Consider the following 13,609-nt stretch of genomic DNA (forward strand, 5'->3'; position numbering starts at 1 on the left):
ATAATAAATACTAAGCTAGCAAAACAAACTTTCTAACTGATAATTAGTAAGAGATTAAAAGATATAGACTCGTCGATCAATATATATTTGTCGTGATCTCACGTTATATGAACATGTAATTATGACTATTGTCAGTCAAGAGAATTGAAAAAAAAAACAGAAGATACAACGTGATTTAGTTCATAGTTAATTTCTCCAAAAAAAAAAAATACAACTTAAAACATATATCTATTGAACATTATTCAATTCAATTAATATAATTCATATATGCATGAGTTACACAGACACTCATGTGGGATCTAAAAGTGCCAAAAAATTAAATAATATAAAGTCTTTATTAACACATGGGACCAAGAAATATTAAAATAGTATTTCACAACGTATCAGATCTTCTGATTTTATAGAATAATTTTCATGCACTAACGTAACGTTCATCGACAGACACCACCTTTTAAAGTGCACTTCTTTCTTACTTTTTATTTTATTTTAAATTACTTATGTAATTAAAAACAAATATATCAGCAACCATAATAATTAATATAATTCAATAGTGTAAAATAACATTTCTTTTCTTTTCTCCATAATATAAACGACGAATAAAGTTCTCAAAAAGGGAAAAAACATAACTCATGAGAAAATGTTCAAATTGTATCGTATTACAAATATTTTGAAATCAATTTACTTGATTTTCTAAAATGGAAAATATAAATTTGATACAAATATGCTTGTAAGCTGATCCGAATAAAAACGAAGAAAGAGAAGAAGAGACAACTGTCAGCATAAGAGATGAATTAGAACAATGTAAACGCAGAAAATTCCGAATCTTTGCTATGAATGGAAGAGTAAAATAATGAGAACCAAGTAATGGTGAGAGTATATAATTCTAACAGATCCAATCTCTCTCTCTCTCTCTCTTTTGCCTGCAATTTCTGTTGTTTCTTTTTCTCTCTCTAATACACAAAAAAAAAACATAGGTTCTCGTTGTCTATACTAACATTAACCCCATTTTTTTTTGTTTCTCAAGAGAAATTAAATATTGGGATTTTATAAAAATATAAAAAAGTTTCTTTCTTTCATGTATTTGTGTTCACTCTTTTTCACTCCCAGGTATTGAAATCATTTCTTCGTGGGTATGAATAAATTAAAGAGAGAATTTTTAGTTTTATGTATGTTTCAGTGAATCAATCATCTAAAGTGGCTTTGATGGAAAGGGTCTTTCTATTTTAGCTGTTTGAGAAGGTGCATAATGATTTTAATCTTTATGCAATCGGGTTTCTTTATAAGTTACGTTGTGTGGAAGGTAGTTTTGACGTAAGTGGTAAAGTTGTTGTCACGGGTTTCAGTTGTGGAAACAGATTTTTGCAAGAGTAAGGCTACGTGCAATAGACCGTCCTGTGCATAGGGGGAGCTTAGTGCACTTTTTTTTTGTAGTTATGTTGTGGGGTTCTGGAATTTCGATAGTAGTATTTGTGATGGATCCAAATGTAGTGCTGGCGATTTACATATAGGATTCATTTTATAGGATCTTTCTTCCTGTTATATGATATGATCCTATTTTTTAGCACTGAATAATTGGGGTTATGGCTTTGATTTTTATATGTTTGTTCTTATTGCTATGTGTTGTGATTGTAGGTGCCTCTGCAATTAGGAGAAGTTGGGATTCATTATTTCCACATAAAGCAAAATATTTGATTTATTAAGGATGGACGGAGCTGTGCTAGTTGCACTTACTGCTGCCATTGGCAACTTGTTGCAAGGATGGGACAATGCAACAATAGCAGGTATTTTCTGCTTAATCTCATGTTCCTTTTTTTGTGTGTGTGTTTTTCGCAGTTTTGTTCATGTCAGAGAAATTCTAGTGCTTCTATGTTTCTATTTCTAGTTTTCTTTTATAAAATGTGGATTAAAATGAGTTTAAATGGAGCAACATGGATAGGACGAATTCATATAGCTGTTTTGCTTGTGATTGAGACTTAGCTTGTTGACGGTTTAGGGAATTTACACTTTACAGTGATTTCTAGTATGGCCATCAGACTCCAACTTCACATGTTTTTAGCAGCATGCATGTTCCAACTTTGGCAAGATCTGGACATACTAATCCTAAAGCATGGTACCGTTTTTTGTTTGTGATATGTTTCAGGAGCTGTTCTTTACATCAAGAAGGAATTCAATTTGCAAAGCCAGGCAGGAATAGAAGGGCTAATTGTTGCTATGTCGCTAATTGGAGCGACTGTGATCACAACATTCTCTGGACCTGTATCTGATATGTTTGGTCGGCGTCCAATGCTTATTATTTCATCTGTCCTTTATTTTGTCAGTGGTTTAGTAATGTTGTGGTCTCCAAGTATTAATGTGTTGCTTCTAGCAAGGCTGTTGGATGGATTTGGTATTGGTCTTTCTGTAACACTTGTTCCTGTTTATATATCTGAGACTGCTCCACCAGAAATAAGAGGGCGTCTTAATACCTTTCCTCAGTTCACTGGAAGTGTTGGAATGTTTCTCTCTTACTGTATGGTCTTTTCAATGTCGTTGACAGTGTCACCTAGTTGGAGACTAATGCTTGGGGTTCTCTCGATTCCTTCTCTTGCTTATTTCTTTCTGGCTTTGTTTTATTTGCCTGAATCTCCGAGGTGGCTTGTTAGTAAAGGTCGGATGAAAGAGGCTAAAAAAGTTTTACAGAGACTACGTGGAAGGGACGACGTCTCAGGTATGCCTCCAGCTACCATTTTTCTTAACAGAAACAACTTATTTCTTAAGTTCTGTAAGTTTGCTCCTCAGTTTAATCTTACAAGAGTTTGAGCTAACTTTCTTGAACGCCCTGCCCTTCCTATCCTTTCCCCATTTGCAAATTAAGTTCAAGCTTGTAATAGAAATATAAACTATTCATAAGTAGAAACTTGTTGCAAGCTTTAAGCTCAAATTTGCAGTTGATTTAGTAAATACTAAAGCCCATTTGTTCTTTTCTCGAGCTTCAAATTGATTTAAATGCAACCGGTATAAACACATTAGATGCCATTCTTCCACATTGATTCATTTCATTTAATTAAGTTATTGCAGGACCTCCTTTGTCCAATTCTGCACAATTAATTTGCCTACTGTATTTCAGGAAATAAACTTTCATGAGCTCCAGATCAAAGTATTGGTTCATTTTCATGTGTCACTTAATTCTATATGAAAGCAGCCATTATTTTTTCTGAATGCAATTTTTTTCCAAAAGAGCTTACAGACAGAAGTCAAGTTTTACAGGAAAACAAGTATCTTCAATTTATAAACAAAATTTATTTCTTGAAAATATTAAGGTTTGGTGATAGGTGAACTAAGGATTTTCCGAACTTAAAGGTATTTCTTGGGTTTTAACAGTTGAAGTAACCAGAATTCTAAGTGCACGAGAATCCTTTCCGCTTGCAGGTGAAATGGCCTTGCTGATGGAAGGTTTAGGCACTGGAGGCGAAGTGTCTATAGAGGAGTACATAATCAGTCCAGATGATGAACTTGATGATAACCATGAGCATGCCGTAGATAAGGATCGGATCAAGCTATATGGAGCTGAAGAGGGTCAGTCATGGATAGCCAAACCTGTTACTGGACAAAGTACTCTTGGTCTGGTCTCCCGTCATGGGAGTGTAGCAAACCAAAGTGCTCTTATGGATCCTATGGTCACTCTATTTGGCAGTGTTCATGAGAAGCTACCAGAGATGGGAAGTATGCGCAGCATGCTTTTTACAAATTTTGGCAGCATGTTCAATATATCAGAGAATCAAGTAAAACACGAAAACTGGGATGAAGAAAGTCAAAGGGATGGTGACAAGCATTCTGATGCTTCTGGGGCAGAATCTGATGACAATGTGAGGAGCCCATTGCTCTCACGGCAAGGGTCAGGTACAGAAGGGCCTCCAACCTCATTAAGCATGAGACAGGGTAGCAATTACAATACTGCAAATGCTGGAGAACATGCCAGTATGGGTATAGGTGGTGGTTGGCAGCTAGCATACAGAAAAGATGAGAAAAAGGAAGGAGCACTCAAAAGGATTTATTTGCATCAGGAGGCTGGTGTTGGATCAAGGCGTGGTTCCATTATGTCCCTTCCAGGTTGTGATGCTCATGGAGAAGGTGACACCATTCATGCTGCTGCTTTAGTGAGTCAGTCCGTTCTTCGAACAGAGAGCATCTTGGCTCAACAGACTATTGAGGAAGCAGTAGAGAAACAAACTGGACCTATTACAAAGGCGATAGGCTGGAGAGCTCTTTTTGAGCCGGGAGTCAAGCATGCTCTCATCGTTGGAGTTGGAATTCAAATACTGCAGCAGGTAAAGGGGGCATATGTTTGTTTTTATGATATCTCCAAAGTATGAATAGAACCATCTGTGATTTTACCTTATTTTAGCTTGGTTCTTATTAAGAAGAAACACAGTTATGTGGAATCAGTGTAGAGATCTATACACTGCATAATCATTGACTTTCTGCTAAGATCTTGTTTTACCTCCATGTCTTGTGCTAAAATCAAACTTTTCTTGCATGAGGACTTAGCAAAGAACATAAGAGAATGAAGGAAAAGATTCGTATAAGCACATATCGACTAGGTGGGAGTGAATCTTGATCATGTGGTCTTAGCGTTTGTTAGAAAACCTTGAGTTTTGGAGAACCCCTAATTTGTATTTGAAGATAACTTATTGAGTGGTAGAGTGAGATGTGTCCAAATAGTGTAAATGTATATACAATATCCATTTAGCTGAGTCAACTTGTTTTGGATTGAGTAGAATTGTTACTGTTGTTGTTGATGACCACGCGGCTACTCACATCTGTTTTGTTTCTTGATCAGTTTTCTGGTATAAATGGGGTTCTCTACTATACTCCCCAAATTCTTGAACAAGCAGGAGTAGGAGTTCTGCTATCAAATTTAGGTATTGGTTCAGAATCGGCATCTTTCCTCATAAGTGGCCTCACAACTTTGTTAATGCTTCCAAGTATAGGCATTGCAATGAGACTGATGGACATTGCTGGCAGAAGGTAACAGTAGTTCGCTTATTCCCATAATCTCAACGAAACCTGGAAATAGCAAATATATCAAGCTTTGCTATATCATTTACTCGTTTACATATACACTTGGATTCCTTGTATATAAATTTGGTCTTACTGAAACATTCATGTCTTGGATCAGATTTCTATAATGTGGTAATACAAATTAAGAAGAGTGTCAGTTAGGCTTTTTTCAAGTTTGATGCTAACTCTAGTCACATTCATTTCAAAACTTAACAAGTAGTGCTATTACCTTACCCTTTTGAATAATGTAATTATATGACTTCTCCAGGTTGCTTCTGCTGACTACTTTGCCTGTCCTGTTACTGTCACTGATCGTACTAGTCCTGGGTAATGTAATCAACATGGGTGAGGTCACACATGCTGTGATCTCCACCATTAGTGTTGTCGTCTACTTCTGTTGCTTTGTCACGGGTTTTGGTCCAATTCCCAACATCCTCTGCTCTGAGATATTCCCCACCAGTGTTCGTGGCATATGTATCGCTATATGTGCTCTCACATTTTGGATTGGAGACATTATTGTCACTTACTCACTCCCCGTTATGCTCAACACCATCGGACTTGCTGGTGTCTTTGGCATCTATGCTGTAGTATGTGCCATTGCTTGGGTATTCGTTTTCCTTAAGGTTCCTGAAACAAAAGGCATGCCCCTTGAAGTCATTACAGAATTCTTTGCTGTTGGTGCTAATAAGCAACCTGGGAAAGAATAAACGCGGTGGAGATTTTGAACTTTGTCTAATTATCCTTGCTGAATGTGAGGTATGCTATGTGATCAACTGTTCTTCTATCATGACTGAAGGCACTTCGCGGTAAAACTACGAAAAGGGTAGTCAGAAGAAAGATAAACCACTTAACAGGATTATGGTTAGAAGAGGTTTCAATTAGTTTTTCTGTTTGAATATAAATTTGTTTTTAGGCACTTTATGATGCTAGTTTTTGTACCATTTTATTGATACAGTCACCTCATCTGTCTTCATTTGAATTATTATCTTAAAGTTTGATTCATCAGTGAGTAGTTCTTCAGTATGCATATTGTCAAAATAGTGATAATCTGATTTGGGATTATAACATATAGTCTAGTGGTATGTGTAAAGTTGTTTGTGTTTGCCTAAGACCCATACTGGATCGTCAAAATCCATCTTATACCATGATGTTACAATTAGAAGGACTTGTTAAAGATATAATTACCTAAATAAAAGTACGATGTTTCTACTAACTCAAATCTTTTAGATGATATGGTCACACATTTTGAAACTCCTAGATAGTGTTTTTTTTTTTAAGATACGACAAAAAAGAGTGATCAGTAACGCAATTTTTTACTGTAAGATAATTCATCATGACCTGAACATTTCTTGTCTTGACTTCATTTGATGTCAGTTTACTTTGGGTTACTGATTTAAAGATTGGTTTGTGTTGTCATGTAGGAGGAGGAAAGTAAAATGAAACAGTAAAAAGAATGGAATAAGCAATGAAAACAACCTTAATGGATGTCCAATTCATTTGGATCTACAACTTCCTCAGTATCTTTCTAATGGATTCTTCGAACTTGCAAGTGGCCTTTAGTAATCACCATTTTTTTATCTCAAAAATCTTCTGCACTTTTCATGTCATCAAAAATAGATATTTTCATGAAAAGTGCAGAAGATAATTGTCTTCTGGACTTTTCATGTCATCAAAATTTAAATATCTTCTGCACTTTTCAACGTCCTCAGTATCTTTTCTCTCTTCATCTTTACTTGTCTATTATATGAAAAATAATTGTCCAATCATATTTGTTCAGTTTTAAACAATTGAGAGATAATTTTTTTTTGTGTCTATTTTATCCTTACTGTTAAATATTATTTCATATCTAATACATTTTTCAAAACATTAAATTTAATATAGTAATATCTCTCATATTATTTATTGTTTTTTACGGTGTGTGCCAAGTTAATAATGGATAACTATTGTTTAACATAAAGAGTACATTTTGTCCAAAACAAATATTCCCTCCGTCCAACAATAGTTGTCAACAATACTATTTTGAAACGTCTAACAATACTTGTCCACTTTATGAAATCAATAGATAATTTTACACTTAGTTCCTATTTACACTTATCATTAATTATATAGTCATTTTCCTTTTATATTTTTCAAGACATTGTATTTATTATATTCAGAGGGTGATATACCCTTCTATTTTATTTTTTTAGGAAGCGTGCAAAGTCAATAATGAACAACTATTATTATTGAACAAAAGGAGTAATTTTTTACATAACTAAAACGATATTAATAGTTTTTTTCCCCAAATATATCCTTACTTAAATAAATAGGTTTTTACATAGTCAAGAAACCATATTAACTAAGAACTACTCTCTTTTGTCCATTTTTATTTGGCACACTCCTTCAAAAGTAGTACTCCCTTCGTTCCATTTTATGTGGCAATATTTGACCGGGCACGGAGTTTAAGAAATAAATAAAGATTTTGAAATGTTTACCAAATTGCCCTTTAAAAAGTAGACTTACTTTTCTCTCTCCTCATAAATGTATTGGAATATTATTTTAAGATTAAGTGGGACCAACAAGGGTAAAAGAGGAATTGTACCTTTAAATACTTACCATATTAGGAAATGTGACATTCTTTTTGGGACTGACCAAAAAGGAAATGGTGCCACATAAAATGGGACGGAGGAAGTAATTAATAAAATGATAAGTTTATTATATCTCGTTTAAATATAATAAATTCAATATTTTGAAAGTTACATTAAAAAATGATTATAGTTAATAATATAAATAACTTAGTAATTAAATGATAAATTATCTTTTAATTTTTTAAATTAAATAAGTAAAAGTCAACATCTATTTTCGGTACAAAAAATACATAAAAATGAACAATGGAAGTATTAATTAGGAATAATTTAGTAAAAACATCTCTTACCTTCTTAGATTGAGTAAATATTGTAAAAGGCGTGCTCAAGTAAAAAACACCATATAAGTAATATTAAGATTGGAGATGGTACCTTTGTAAAACAAAATATCTATTCCTACTTGTCAATATAAAATATATTACTTTAATATAAATTTAGCAGATAATCATAACTAAATAATATGTAATCATGATTTTTTATGTGGAAAGATTGAAGTTTATCTTTTTCACTTTTCCTTGTCATGAAAACAGATATTTGCAGTCCCTTTTATTAGATGGAGTAAAAAATAAGGTTTAGATATTTTCTTGATTTACCTAATTATCTACTACTCCTACCTGTCCTGTTAGGATTGGACATTCGGTGATTTGAAAAGTTTGGTTTGATTTTTCAAGTTTTGGTTTGGTAAAAATAAAATTTAAAATTGAATTGAAATTAGTTTGGTTTGATTTATTTCGATTCAATTTGAAAAATTCGTAGTAATAACTCTTTTTACGGAAAAATATTCTCATTTGATGCTTATATTTGAGTAATTTACATTCTTAATTTGATTTTTATAAAATTATTTAATTTGATATAAACATTATATATAAATGGGAAAAGAACAAATATATCCCCAAACTATCGTAAATGGTATACAGATATCTTCTGTCATACTTTTGGGACATTGGTGTCCCTGCCGTTCAAAAACTAGAGCATATATGCCCTTCACTCTAACAGAAGACTAAATACATACCGTGGCACAATCTTATTCGTCGATCCGATATTTAATAAATGTCGGGTCGGTGGATAAGATTATGACACGTCTATGTCCGTTAGTATAAATGGTATATATACTCTAGTTTTTGGACGGCAGGGGTACCAATGTCCAAAAAGTATAACGGATGGTATCTGCATACCATTTACGATAGTTCGGGGGTATATTTGTCCTTTTTCCCTATATAAATTACTCTTTTTGTTTTAATTTATATGATCACTTTTTCTTTTAGTCCATCCAAAAAAGAATGATACATTTCTACATTAAGTAACAATTTAACTTTTAAATGCACATTTTATCATGAGGGAAATAATTTATAGTCACACAATATATTCCTCATTTTGGACCAGAAATTTTAAAAGCCTTTTTCAAACTTCATGTCAAGTTAAACTAATTCATATAAAATGGGACGAAGTAAGTAATAGATATTTACCTCCCCCTTTGCCTACACAAGTTGATGGGGAGTTGGGGACTGAGTATTCACTTTCCATTTGTTTTTAACCCTATGATAAGGGGTTTTGGTTATAGTGGTGGATTTTTAAATTTTTATCTCTATCTATTTTTTTAGTAATAATGGGTTATGTAACTTTTTGCCAGCATTGACTCAACAAGTTTGCTCCCTCAATGTCACCATCAAATCAGATAATACGGTGTAACGGATAAGACTGTTATTTAGAGGTTTATATTTTGAGTTTTGAGTATGAAAAAAATTATTGATAGAAAACATTTTCCTCGAATAAATTCTAGGTAGCACATATTTAAATTAGTCAAACTTTAATATTAATATCGAACTCCGAATAAAAAACAAAAAAAAAGTTAGCTTCCTGTGTTGAAGCATCTATGGTAGGCCGCTAAAGTTGGAAGGTACATAACATTGCATGAATGAACTTAAAATAAATAATGCGCACTACTTTTCTTTTAAAGCTTTTTCCTCTCTTTGTTTTTATCTTTAAATCCCCATTCACACTCATCTCCAAAATAAATTGAGGTACGCTCCCAACAAAATTTTCTTTATATTAAGATCTCGAATTTTGAGATCTACAATTAAGGGTGACACATTTTTATCACTGCAGGACAATCTATATTAGTGTAATAAATAATATTTAATATGTCTTAAATAAACACATATATGTCGATAATTAAACATTATGATTTATGTTGATCAAATTTTTTTAAAAAGACTTATTTACTTTATGATATTATTGTTTATTTTTTAAAAAATAAATAAATTATGTAACCATGTGATTATCACTTGTATTGAAACAACCTACTTTAGTTGTTCGTTTTGAATTTAGATTTGCATAACATTAAAATACATAGCTAAAATATAACATTTTTTTTGTTATATATTCAACATTTCTCTTATATTTTATGGAATCGCCTAGAGTGTTACATGTATGCAATCAAACATGATGTTAGAAATTGCACAACAATCATGTTAGGTTCATGTCATGGAGCGAACTATTCATTTTGTTGTGTTGCTCCAATCTAAGAAGGACATTTGAAAGAAGCATTAGTAGTAATAATTACACAATTTTGTCCAAACACACTCTAAAAGTCCAATGTTTTGATACTATATTATTTTAATACGGACGGTAAAATTAGCTCATGAAAATATAATATGTTCTAAATTTGATTGAGTTAATAATACACTCGTTTATTAGCACAACTAACTCATCAAAAATCAGGTTGATATGCAACTCAAACTGACTCATTAGAAATTTTGTTAAAATATTTTCAAAAAAATAAAATAATTTTATTTGATATGTTACATATTATAAAAGAACAACAAAAACAATTGAAACTTAGTAAGAATTTAACGAATTGAGTTATGAATCACATTTTAGCTCAACTTATTTCAATCCATATAACTTATTCTGAATGAATCAATATAAGCTGCTTAGTGCTTATTTTTTAATTCAATCTATTTTGATCGATCGACTTGACACGTCGTCAAATTGTAGCTAGGCATTAATTTGACTATCGTGGCACATTATAATACCTATTAAGTGGCGATGCTTTTATTTTCGGCCAACATTAGCCAAACCTTTCTAAGAAAAGAATGGTAGTTATTAGTCAAAGGTACTTATAGCATATATATTTGTAGGCCAAAACTACTAATTTAAGTATAAATCTATTCTTAAAAGGCACTTAGGTTAATATTCATCTCCCCTTTTCCATCACATATTAATTTCTTTTTTTTTAAAAAAAAATCTTGTAAAAGAGATCTTTAGTTTTTTTCTTTAAGTGTTTTTGTGGTTATAGAATCACAAGTTGGGAACAATAAAGAAATGTTAATTTGCGTCCACTCTTCGTATCTATCTATCTAAGCTTTATTAGTATTTATTATTACTTTTCTCTTTTGGAGATGTTCCTCCTTTTGATGAGGAAATTGGAAATTGCTTTCAAGGTATTGTTGCATGGATGATATCACATGCAAATCCAAATCCAAGATCTTTGAGTCAATATATGATTTTGACGTAGAATGAGTGTAATCTTATTTAGTATAAACTTTTTTTTATTACTATTATATTATATGCTTAATAGATAATTCGAAACTTCAAATCAAAGTGTTGTTACATTATTTATGATTCGAGACTTCAAGTCAAAGTGTTTTTACATTATTTATGATTTTTTTTTCTTCTTAAATTCAATGCTCTGTCAAAGTATAGAAAGAGTGACTTGTTTTCCTGTCTGGGCCCTAAGTGCAACATCCGGATAATATATGGTTGTTTAATTAGTTGTAAAAGGAAGTGTGAAGTCTGTTTTTATAGTTTGGTCCTCCTTGTATTTTTGCTACCACAACTTGCCCAAAAAGTATATAATACTAGAATTCATTTGTGAACAATAAAGAAATAATGGACTAGTCAAGTCGTCAACCACTACAATTTCAACATCCCAACATCTCTTTTGTTCAAGTTAAAAGTTGATAAGAGGAGGATCAAAAGTGAGTTCAACATTTCACCTGATCGATTGTTTTTAACTCAAATTATGTACTAAGATCAAGAGTATTATTATTGAGCAATTTTTATCTCCATTTTGACAAACTCTTGGGGTGGAAAACAAAATATTCTATGCTAAACTTAACTCAAAGTACAGGGACCATTTTGTCATTTTCTTTTCTCTTATAATAACACTACCATATCCACATTCAAGTGATATAACTAGAGGCTACAATTTAGCAAGGCTCAATATTAAAATTAACTAATACTATGCTTTTGAAGTCTCTACTATTTTAAATTATATAACATCGTTCAAATTTTGAAGGTAAATTTCTTAATTTTGATGGTAAATTCAGAAATATAATTACTTGAGACAAAAATTTAAGAATGCCCTCCAATTGACTGTCAATTTGGCCTACCAAATTCAGAATTACATTACTAACTGGCCTTCTCCCCCAACAAGAAAGAGGCCAACAAAGCGTATCGTTTCACGTTTGTCATCTTCTACTCATTCACATCACAACCACGTTGCTTCATTTTTGTTCTCTTCCTCTATAGTTAGCTACTTGACAAAGTCGTAATCAAACAAATTAAAATGAAGAGAGTATTTCGTATTTTACTACTTTGTGAGTTCTAGAATGAAACTTCGACGTAATTGCTTAAGTTGTTCTTAAGGGCTTAAGGCTACCTACAATTGACCGTTGAGGTCTGACTGAGCTTAGTACATCAGACTATCTTTCACTATATTAAAAGAAAATTTACACAGATCATTTCAAAGATGTAACTTCCCTAGATGAGTACCCCTAACCTGCATCAACACAGTAACTGATATGTTACCACAGGTAAAACTGCACTGATAGCATAAATTACCTTTCTCGTTTACAGTGTCAGGTATATAACTTAAAAGGCCTAACTTAAAAAAGCTAATTTCCTTTTTTTTTTTTGTTACTTTAGACCAAGAAATTATTTGAGCTAATAGATGTACCACATGAACGAGACTCGGCCGGAGTTGTAACCGTAGCTCCGTCGGATTTACAGGAAACTGCCGGGAACTCACCGCACTTCCGGCACCGAGAAACGACGAGAATTTGACGACAAGAAGGACATGAAGAGTGTGAACCCAGCCAAGTATCAATACACTGAAGATGGAAACTATGTCCACACTGCGGCAGCACACGGATCTCATCTCCGACGGCGTACTCCGCCAGACAAATCGCACACTCCGCCGTGAACGCCGCACCATTCGCCGTACTGCTTGGATCGTAGGTGAATTTAGGCAACGATTGCAACACTTTTTTCTTCAATCCTTTATTCGCCGACGGTTGACTACCACCGCTTCCACCGGCGCCGATTCCTCGCCGGAGCCACGCACATCTCGCAACGGCGATGAGACCAACTACACAAATCAGCGCACAGAGCAACGCAGCTAGTATTACAACGAAATCAGACTCCACTGTCACCATCGACGGTGGCTCCGCCGCCGGCGTTGAAGAAGAGCTGGTGCTAAGCAGAAATCTAGCAGGACGAGTCATAATTAAAAATCAAATCGAACAATATAGAAGAAAGGGGACAATGGTGTGGTTGAAATGTCGGTAAGTGATGTGAAATATATTTGAAACTCTCTAGACATATATATATAGAGATATAAAATCTTTTTTTTGGGTCCACAAGGTAATCCGCACCCGGTAAATTTCGCTTCAGTATAATAATATCTATAAATAACACAAAAATTTAAATTTGTATTAGATAAACCTCGTACGATCATCTTTGAATCTTAACCCTCTATTTGAAAGATCATCTGCTTAGCTAACTCGATGATTCGTGTGCATTGAACGGAAGGTATTGAAGGTAACTCATGTGGTGTACAGTACATATAATTGTAGAGGTCCCTACTGTTCTTATTTCTCAAGTACAAAATTTAATTAAATATTGTACAAAACTGTCATAAGCAGCCACGTTTCATTTTGTTT

At 33.1% G+C, this 13,609-nt stretch overlaps 3 protein-coding genes across 4 annotated transcripts in view; 1 reads left to right on the forward strand and 2 right to left on the reverse strand.

Moving 5' to 3' along the window:
• The window catches only part of LOC125821974 (zinc finger CCCH domain-containing protein 1-like), a 325,811-nt gene extending 325,440 nt beyond the window's left edge, over positions 1 to 371 (reverse strand). Inside the window, exon 1 of the mRNA XM_049501337.1 lies at positions 368 to 371. The gene's annotated coding sequence lies outside the window, so the exon portion shown is untranslated. The remainder of the gene's footprint in view (positions 1 to 367) is intronic.
• Positions 372 to 806: 435 nt separating this feature from the next.
• Positions 807 to 5,928, forward strand: LOC125822479 (monosaccharide-sensing protein 2-like). 2 transcript variants are annotated; one of them, XM_049501881.1, is made up of 6 exons: positions 807 to 867; positions 1,633 to 1,781; positions 2,141 to 2,707; positions 3,409 to 4,307; positions 4,820 to 5,007; positions 5,309 to 5,928. In XM_049501881.1, exons 2-6 carry the CDS (start codon positions 1,703 to 1,705, stop codon positions 5,745 to 5,747), a joined length of 2,172 nt encoding a protein of 723 aa, XP_049357838.1. In that variant the 5' UTR covers positions 807 to 867; positions 1,633 to 1,702; the 3' UTR covers positions 5,748 to 5,928. The 2 variants fall into 2 exon arrangements, with proteins under 2 accessions (XP_049357838.1, XP_049357837.1); XM_049501880.1 differs by lacking the exon at positions 807 to 867 and adding an exon at positions 932 to 1,107.
• A 6,304-nt stretch (positions 5,929 to 12,232) lies between these two features.
• Positions 12,233 to 13,250, reverse strand: LOC125822597 (RING-H2 finger protein ATL8-like). The gene has a single exon (XM_049502011.1). It carries the CDS (start codon positions 13,169 to 13,171, stop codon positions 12,590 to 12,592), a length of 582 nt encoding a protein of 193 aa, XP_049357968.1. The 5' UTR covers positions 13,172 to 13,250; the 3' UTR covers positions 12,233 to 12,589.
• Positions 13,251 to 13,609: the final 359 nt, after the last annotated feature.

The sequence above is a fragment of the Solanum verrucosum genome, unplaced genomic scaffold (assembly GCF_900185275.1).
Source record: "Solanum verrucosum unplaced genomic scaffold, falcon-dt-bn FXZP01000103.1, whole genome shotgun sequence".
Lineage (NCBI taxonomy): Eukaryota > Viridiplantae > Streptophyta > Magnoliopsida > Solanales > Solanaceae > Solanum > Solanum verrucosum.